The sequence below is a fragment of the Triticum dicoccoides genome, chromosome 5B (genome assembly GCF_002162155.2).
Source record: "Triticum dicoccoides isolate Atlit2015 ecotype Zavitan chromosome 5B, WEW_v2.0, whole genome shotgun sequence".
NCBI classification, from domain to species: Eukaryota; Viridiplantae; Streptophyta; class Magnoliopsida; order Poales; family Poaceae; genus Triticum; species Triticum dicoccoides.
In genome coordinates, this window is record NC_041389.1 from 516,515,916 (window position 1) to 516,525,747 (window position 9,832).

Here is a 9,832-nt window from a genome sequence, read left to right on the forward strand (position 1 = left end):
ACTAGATAAATAAAATGTATAAATACGCTTCATGATGAATCCAATGATACTATTTTTGGATTCTTGATATACATATTTTCTTCAATAAACTTGGTCAAACATAGACATGTTTGACTTACGAACAATCTATTATGCACTGCATTTTAGATTGGAAGGAGTATTAGAAAGACATAGAACAACATTGATGTTCTCTTCAGGATATTAGATAGTATAAAATACCATGTTAGCCAGGGAAAAGCAAAAAATATATCCAGGCTGCTTATCCCAGTAGATCAAAATTGTGATGGTGCAAATATCATACACCCCCATTTCTCAATGGTTGCTTAGAAAAAGTACACATCACCAGCAGAAAAGAAAAAACTACACTTTCCGCTTATGTGTGTTATAAGATTGGTATGGTGCTGTTTAACTGGATGTGGAGAAGAACTGTCAAAACATACATAAACAGAAATCCATTTTTATAACTGTCAAATGCTAACCACGACTACGTTTTAAAACAGAAACATACAAACATATATATCTTAGAAACTAACCTTAGTGTGGTGCATTTCCTAACGCAACACTAACATTAGAAGCCACTGTTTCTATGAAGGTATTTCCATAGGTAGAGGATTGACATAAATCATTTGCCATGCACGCATATGATTAACCAATAGTTACTTACACAACACAATAACTATGTTATTTCAGCATATCACACTATATATCCCGGAAATACACAATGCGAGAGGGAGTGACCACTAAGAACAAACAAACAACACAAAGACACGAGTTAAACAGCCCGATATTAGTATTCAAATATAGTGGTCACATTGAATTTAACAATCAGCATTTCCATTCATGAACTTTTATTCACATGAACTCGTTATTACGAAGAAAAAAACAGGATGAATGTAATATCAAAACAATGTAATTAAGTTAGTGTGCAGCTTTAAACCCAAAAAGATCCCAGGTGTCAATAATTTTGGCCAATCTACTACTATTAGTTTATTTGACACTAACATAAGGCAAATGCATTCAGCGGAATATACACATGTTGCATCCTTTGAAATAGAGCAAGTTCTCTTTTGAGATAATGAAATCGACCAAGTTGAAAGGCAAGATATACAAAGGAATCTCCATGCATTAGAATAGTAATATTATTTATGAGGAAAAAACATGTTATGCTTCAAAGAGAATTAAGGTATTAAGAAGTTAAAGGCTTACTACGAATGTGCAATTTTCGAAGTTTACACGACCCAGCATCAAATTCATTTAGCCTGCTGTGTAGAATTATTTTTCAAATTGTAACCTGAATGATTAACTTCAATATCAAAACTGCCGGCTTATGTACCCCACTACCATTATTGCTAAGAGCCATGCAGACACATGAATTTTCTCATTTGCAAACTCGAATTATATTTCTTAAAAAATAAATATACAGATAAAATAACATAATTTGTTAATACTACTACTGTACTTAAATCGTAGCATTTCACAAGCAGACTTAGAGATTGAAATGAACTGCAATGGTACGATTGCTAGCACTAATGGATATAATTATTTTGGTAAAGAACTTCATCATTTCTTGTGAGATGACTCTTATAAAATTTTATTAAAAAAACTGAACTGGGTACCCAATGCAATTGCAATCTAAGGTGCTGGAAAAACAAATCAACAAGTTCAACCATAGATGACGAAAACCAAAACGAGTTGAATGCACCACCAATCAATGATTCCGCCTCATACCTGCTAAGCTCGGAAACATGAAACAAACACCGAAATCAAGCAAAGGGATCGTCGCATGGCTCGATCGGTCAGCTCCGAATCAGCTGATCATTTGGTCTCAAACTTTCTTGCATTCCTCTCTCCCATGAGCATACAATAGCTCACTCCTAAATCATACTAGCCACAAAACTAACAGAACCACACCATTAACTTATGGCGAAGGACGCGACATAGTATCTTGGATCCACGAGCTACCAAGTAAAGTCGACTAGGTTTCTAGGGCGCAGCTTTTGAAGAGCAAAGGGAAAACGAGTAGTAAAGCCGAGTGGTCGCACCTTGTGCAAGAGAGATAAATAGAAGCTACGTAGTACGTCGTGGTAAAAGTAAATTTAAAGAAGCCTTAGCATCATATATTATTGCTCTGATGAAAGAAGTACCAGGAAAATCAAAGATTGTTAAGAACACTGTCAATTGAAGATCCGGAAAGAAAAAAACAAGCTAGAGCAGTGCAAGAAATCACGCTTAGTTCCCGGGATCCTAACTGTCAGATTTCTAATCATTTGCTCTGACAGGGTATGTCACTGACTGATCGCCTCAGATGCTCCCAAGAAGAGCTGGAAAGGTCTAAATTACGGTGCCTCATTAAGCTAAGCTATAGCTAGGCTCTAGAGAAGGAAGGAGCATCAATTTATGCATCAATTGACAGATCGAAGAAACCAGGGGTTGGGTGGAGGCACGGTGTTACAGCGGGAGGCGCCGTCGACGTGCGTCCGTGCGTCGTCACTGTCTCTGGTAGGGGTGGCCGTGGAAGAAGGGCGTGGTGGCCGGGAACGAGCCGTAGAGCCCGGGCGTCGGGTACGGATCCATCACCACAGCCGATGACACGACGATGTTGTGGTTGTTGCCGCCGCCTGCGTCGCCCGCTTCCGCGCCCGTGCTCGGCGGGGACACGTCACCGGTCAGGCGGAACTGGTAGTCGCCGCCTCCGCCGCCGCTGCCTCCTGCGGCAGCTTGCAGCTGGGCGTGGGCGTTGCTGGGGCCGACGTCGTGGAGGATTCCCTTGAACACGTGGCCGCCGATGCTGACGGTGGTCTGGTACGCGAGCTCCGCCTCGGCCTGGTCCACCGGCCCGAGACGCACGCATCGGAACACCGCCTCCGAACTCACCTCCCGCGGGAACCTCTCCGCCACCGTCACCATCTGCTGATCCCCTACAAACACACAAAAAAGCACAGGTTTTAGCGTCAGATCCGGGAGCATGGAGGCATGGAAGGTGTAGGTTTTGCACCACGTACGTGGTCTATAGTACGTACCTGAGGAGGTGGTGGGCGTGGTGGCGGCGAGGCGAGCGCGGGGTCGCTTGGTGAGGTCGCGTGAGGGGCCAGCTCCGCCCGTGGTCGCGGCGGCGGAGGCGGCGAGCGCGGTGAGCTGCTGCTGGCGCTCGCGGCGCTTGGAGGCGGGAACCCAGGTGGACTTGACGTGGGTGGAGCAGGCGAAGCCCCGGGACTTGCAGCAGGTGCGGCAGCGCTGGTGCTGGCAGTCCTTCTTGGCCTGGTTGCCGCAGTCCTGGCAGCTGGTGCCGCCGCCGGTACCGGCCAGGGCGGCAGCGCGCGCGCCGCGAGACGAGGAGGAGGATGCCGCGCCGGCGAGCGACTGCGCGGCGCCAGCGGGGAGGTCATCGGTGGCGAAGCGGATGAGGTTGGGGGCGTAGAAGGGGTGCGTGAGCTGCTGCTGGTCCTGCGGCTGGCCCCATAGCTGGAAGCCGCCTCCGCGCGTGGCGTAGAGGAAGGTGGATGCGTCGGACGGGTGCACGCCGGTCGGCGACGCGGAGCTGTCGCGGCCGCTTCCTCCGGTTCCTAGAGGGAAGCCCGCCATGCGCCCAAATCCATAGGCCACGGTGCCGATCTCCCTCTATTTCACTGTACAGTCGCCGACCTGGCCATGCGCTAGCTTGTGTAGGAGTACGCTCTATCTTCCTGCCTATGGGGTGGTATGTCAGGCAGCTGGCCTCGTCGATGAGAAGAGAAGAGGAGAGGAGGGATCGAGGAGGGGGAGGAGGAGGTGGAGATGAGGAGGAGTAAAAGTCCGCGTGGCAACGGGTGGGGATGGGGGGTCGCGTGCGAGTTAAGACGGTGAGGCGACAGAGAGGGCCTGCTACGCCGCCATGGTGCCTGCGCGCACCAAAGCTGCCATTTATTGCCCTGCCTGCTCCCTTCTCTCTCTAAACAAGTTTGGAGTTTGCAGCACAAGCACAAGCACAGGCACAGCCGAGGGAGGGAGTGAGGGGGGGTAGGCAGGCACCCAACACGGCAACGCGGCGGGCGGCTGCTGCAGCTGATGTTGCGAGGGAAAAGGGCAGGGCGGGGGCACAGCACAACAGTGGCGCAATAGAATAAGCATGGCGCGCGGCCCCGGCGGATGGAATGTACCACGAGTAAATGTTTGCCTGCCGCTGCCCTGCCGCGCCGCGCCCGTATCATTGGCGTGCTCCGGAATCCAGCTGCCTCCACGCCACGCCATGCCATGCCATGCATGTCCGCTACTCACACACGCACTAGTCAATGCAATATTCAATTCGGCCTTGTAAAGTTGCACCGGCTGAGGGTCTTTCACTCGCACAGTTGCACCGCAATTTGTTGCTTGGTTGGTTCCACAACACCGGCGCCACCGTCGGATCGCGCACGGACGGCGGTCGGCGGCGCGCGGGGGCCGGCCGGTCAAGGGCGCCGGAAAACACGGGAGCCAGCCCAGCCGCGCGCGCGCCTTTTTCTTTCGAAGCTGCCGTGTCGCATGCAGATGCGGACAGCTTTCCGCGCCCAACGTGGCCCGTTTCCGGGGCTTCACTCCATCGTGATCGCGGTCGTCGTCGTACGTGGTCGTGGTCTCGCGCGGCGCCCTCGATCGATGCCATCCCTGCCCTGCCCTGCCTCCACTCACGTCGGCTACAGTGCTCCGCATCGGTCAATTCTTGGCCCGTGGCATGGCCGTGCATGGAAACGCGCTGAAACTCGGACGCTTTGGCGCAGAGACTGGCGACGGGCGGGCAGGGTCAGGAGGATCCCGAGGACGTGGACGCCGGCGGCGGGTCCGGCTCCACCACGCACAGCCCCGCCCGCCCCGCCCGCCGTGTGTGGTATCAAATCATGCGTGGAGCAGTACTGGTTGATTGGTGCTGGGTGGCCTCCATTAGTAGTAGTCGACGCGTTTCCTTCCCCGTTTACGAGCTCCATCCGGGACCGGGAGTCAGTGTGCGCGTAGTTTTACCAACGGGATCGACGTCGCTGTCGCGCGGCGCTTAGCTTTACTACAGTACTATACTCGCCGCCTAGATTCATTTCGGATTGGTGGAGATGGAGCGAGAGCGAGAGGGGGCATGTGGATGTGGAGATAACGCGTGACGCGACCGGAACCGATCCACGTCGTGGTTGGCCCGACTCGCCGTCCGCCCGGCGGAACGGAAGCAACAGCGACCGAGGGCGGTGTGCTGTACATGCAGGTACCATTGCTGTGCGGAGTACGTAACCTTGTGTGGTCCTCCTCGGGCTCGGGCTCGGGCTCGGGCTGCACTGCAGTGACCAACATGCATGCTGCGCCGATCGGTCCAGCCCAAGCGGCTTCACATCACACGTACCTAAAGCCTCCTTGATTACAAAAGGGACTGTGTTCTGGTAGCAAGAGGACTGTTGCGAATTATTAAGGGTCTCGATCATCCGTAGCGCGTCCCGTTTGGGCAGGCGGAGCCGGGCGGGTGTTACTTGGGACTTGCCTTTCTCGGCCGGCCCGGCCACGCGGACAAACGTACACTAGTAAAAAACAGGGCTTTTGTCCAGGCCAGTTTAGCCCATTAGTCCCGGTTCAATCCAGAACCGGGACTAATGAAGCTATTTGCCCCGGTTCGTGAGTCCAGGGGGCCGGCCGGGCCACGTGGACCATTGGTCCCGGTTCGTCCAGACCTTTTGGTCCCGGTTGGTGGGACGAACCGGGACCAATGGTCCTGGCTCCTGGCCCACCACTATTGGTTCCGGTTGGTGGCATGAACCGGGACCAAAAGGGTTACCTTTAGTCCCGGTTCATGCCACCAACCGGATCCAATAGTGGTGCCTATATATAGCCCCTCGCGCAAGAGCAGAGCACACTGCTCTGTTTTTTCTGGCCGAGGGGGAGAGGGCTTGGTGGTGCTCTAGCTCACCTCCTATGCACACAAGGTGTTCGATGGAATGCCCGAGCCACACTACTTAAGGTTTCTCCTCTCCAAGCTTGACCGCCAAGCTCCATTTTCCTCAATATTTATCTAGGTTTAGCGGTCCGTCACGCCCCGTCCCCGTCTTCACCGCCGTCGATCACCCGCGCCGATCTCATCGCCGGCACCACCGTGGTGAGCCTCTTGTTCTTATCTTCTTTCTGAAAGGAAAAATATTATTACTTGTTTGTTTTGATAGATACTTGTATTATTTTCTTACTTTTATTATTGCATCTTATATAGTGCGCCGATGGTTTTGGTATCCGCCCCCGTCGGCCCTCGTCCTGTCTATGATTCGGATGTGGTATATATTATCTTAACTATTGGTTCATTTATTGTTTATGAAAATTATGCCGACTAATGTGACATAGATTTTATTTATCTAGGAGGTTGTTGAACCGGAAATTCCAACCGACCCTATTGTCGAGAGGTTAAATTTAGTTGAAGAAGAAAACAATTTCTTGAAGAAAAAAATAAAAAAACTTAAGGAGGAAAAGATGATATTGGAGTTGCATGTTGCGGATGTCGTCGATGATCACAAGATCAAGATGGATGCAATGCGCTTGAAGATGAGAAAGATTAGAAAATATGCCATTCATACCGAGGCTTGGTATCATTATGCCGTTGGATCAGTTGTTACCTTGGTTGCGATTATGATCGCATTTGTTTTCGCATTGAAATGTTTTACATAGTTTCAATGTATGGTTTAATTAATTTAGATGCTCTGCAGAGCTTTATGTTGTTAGATGAGAACTATGTATCTACTTTGGTTTTTATGTGATGATGAACTTCTATTAATTTGGTCACTTAATTATCTATTCATGATGTTCTGTAATGATTTTTGACACACTTAATTATATATAATGCTCGCAGATGAACCGGCAATGGATGTACGGTGACAGACACACCTCCGAGTACATTAAGGGCGTGCATGATTTTCTCGAAGTGGCTGAGGCAAACAAGCAGAATGGTTTTATGTGTTGTCCATGCCCTATATGTGGGAATACGAAGTCTTACTCTGACCGGAAAATCCTTCACACCCACCTGCTTTACAAGGGTTTCATGCCACACTATAATGTTTGGACGAGGCACGGAGAAATAGGGGTTATGATGGAAGACGGCGAGGAAGAAGAGTACGATGACAACTATGTGCCCCCTGAATACGGTGATGCTACTGAACATCAAGATGCACCAGACGATGTGCACGATGGTGCTGCAACGGGCGAAGCTGCTGAAGATCAAGAGGAACCAGACGATGTGCCCGATGATGATGATCTCCGCCGGCTCATTGTCGATGCAAGGACACAATGCGAAAGTCAAAAGGAGAAGCTGAAGTTCGATCGTATGTTAGAGGATCACAAAAAGGAGTTGTACCCCAATTGAGAAGATGGCAACACAAAGCTCGGTACCGTACTCGAATTGCTGCAGTGAAAGGCAGAGAATGCTGTGCCTGATAAAGGATTTGAGAAGCTACTAAAAATAATGAAGAAGAAGCTTCCAAAGGATAACGAATTGCCCGACAGTACATACGCAACAAAGAAGGTCGTATGCCCTCTAGGATTGGAGGTTGAGAAGATACATGCATGCCCTAATGACTGCATCGTCTACCGCGGTGCCTACAAGGATCTGAACGCATGCCCGGTATGCGGTGCATTGCGATATAAGATCAGACGAGATGACCCTGGTGATGTTGACGGTGAGCCTCCCAGGAAGAGGGTTCCTGCGAAGGTGATGTGGTATGCTCCTATAATACCACGGTTGAAACGTCTGTTCAGAAACGGAGAGCATGCCAAGTTGATGTGATGGCACAGTGAGGACAGTAAGAAAGACGGGAAGTTGAGAGCACCCGCTGACAGGTCGCAGTGGAGAAAAATTGAGAGAAAGTACTGGGATGAGTTTGCAAAGGACCCAAGGAACGTATGGTTTGCTTTAAGCGCGGATGGCATTAATCCTTTCGGGGAGCAGAGCAGCAATCATAGCACCTGGCTCGTGACTCTATGTATGTATAACCTTCCTCCTTGGATGTGCATGAAGCGGAAGTTCATTATGTATAACCTCCCCGTATGTCGATGAACACAAGAACAGTCTGCGCTCCAAACACCCGGAGTAGTGCGATGACTGGATTACATGTGAACACATCAGGACTTTCAGCAGTTGGTTGGAAACACGTCTCAGAGGTGACAGCACTGTTTGTGATGAGCTGTACTTGTTGTCCAGGGGACCATCTTCGACTGTAATGATTTGGAAAGGATACGAGATAAACGGGAATACATTTTACACGATTGACCAAGATGAAAAGAGCACCAACCAAAACAGCGGTGTCCGCTTCGATGCAGCAACCGACAATGGAAATGACATATATTATGGTTACATAGCAGACATATGGGAACTTGACTACGGAGTAGATTTTAAGGTCCCTTTGTTTAAGTGCAAGTGGGTCAATCTGTCAGGAGGCGGGGTACAGGTAGACCCACAGTACGGAATGACCACAGTGTATCTGAAAAATCTTGGGTACACTGACGAACCGTTCGTCCTAGCCAATGATGTGGCACAGGTTATCTATGTGAAGGACATGTCTACCAGACCGAGGAAAAGAAAAGATAAGGAAGCGAATACATCATACAATGAGCCAAAGCGCCACATAGTTCTTTCAGGAAAAAGGGACATCCTGGGAGTGGAGGGCAAGACAGACATGTCTGAAGAGTATGAAAAGTTTCATGAAATTCCCCCCTTCAAAGTCAAGGCTGACCCAAGCATCCTGATAAACGATGAAGATTATCCATGGTTACGGCGCAATAAGCAAACGACACAAGCGAAGAAAAAGTGAAGACTTTCTCCCGCAACTATTATGATGATAACATGCCAACTTTGTAACAGACGAGTATGATACCATTGTCCGTTTTGTACATGCACATGCTATGCCAACTTTTTCAGAGTTCATTTGAAAACTATGAATTTTAAAACCTCGCCAACCGAAGGGCGCTCACACCGGTTTATAAATAAAGCAACAAAGAAAACAAAAAAAAAGTTTCCAAATTTGAAAACTAATGGCACTAACAGAAAGTTTATAATTTTTCTAAAACTAAAAGAAAAAAGAATTAAAAAATAAAACAAAAAACAACAAAAAATAAATAATGCAGAAAACAGAACAAAAAACTGAAAAAAAATAGCAACAATAAGTATTTTGTTGTAAGTAGAAACAAAATAAAATAAATAAAGCAACAAAGGAAACAAAAAAAGAGTTTTCAGATTTGAAAACTAATGGCACTAACAGAAAGTTTATAATTTTTCTAAAACTAAAAGCAAAAAGAATTAAAAAATAAAGCAAAAAACAACAAAAACTAAATAATGCAGAAAACAGAACAAAAAACTGAAAAAAAAATAAAAATAGCAACAATAAGTATGTTGTTGTAAGTAGAAACAAAATAAAATAAATAAAGCAACAAATAAAACAAAAAAAGAGTTTTCAGATTTGAAAACTAATGGCACTAACAGAAAGTTTATAATTTTTCTAAAACTAAAAGCAAAAAGAATTAAAAAATAAAGCAAAAGACCAAAAGAAAAATAAACCAAAACCAAAATAAACTAAATAAAGCAACAAATAAAACAAAAAACAAAAAAAATGCCACCTACTGGGCCCCCACGGCCTGAATACGACTAGAAACCCTATGGGCCAGGATTTAGGCCCGTGGAAGGCCCAGTAGGCCCACAGGCACAGATGGCAGAGTTAGGCCCGAAAGCCTGCTTTAGAGAGGAGCTCGAGAGGGGAGCCGCACCGCACCTTATAAACTGGTGCGGCTCCCTCTCAACTAGCGAGGTGGGACTAAACATTTGGCGCGGGGCAGCACAAGGCCTTTGGTCCCGGTTGGTGCCACCAACCGGGAC

The 9,832-nt window shown here is 48.0% G+C and overlaps 1 protein-coding gene across 1 annotated transcript; it reads right to left on the bottom strand.

Moving 5' to 3' along the window:
- Window positions 1–2,091: 2,091 nt before the first annotated feature.
- LOC119311269 (protein SHI RELATED SEQUENCE 1-like) lies at window positions 2,092–3,971 on the bottom strand. Its single transcript, XM_037586911.1, has 2 exons — window positions 3,021–3,971; window positions 2,092–2,918 (listed from the first exon to the last, which is right to left on the bottom strand). The coding sequence occupies exons 1-2, from the start codon at window positions 3,580–3,582 to the stop codon at window positions 2,488–2,490; spliced, it is 993 nt and encodes a 330-aa protein (XP_037442808.1). The 5' UTR covers window positions 3,583–3,971; the 3' UTR covers window positions 2,092–2,487.
- Between the last annotated feature and the right edge of the window lie 5,861 nt (window positions 3,972–9,832).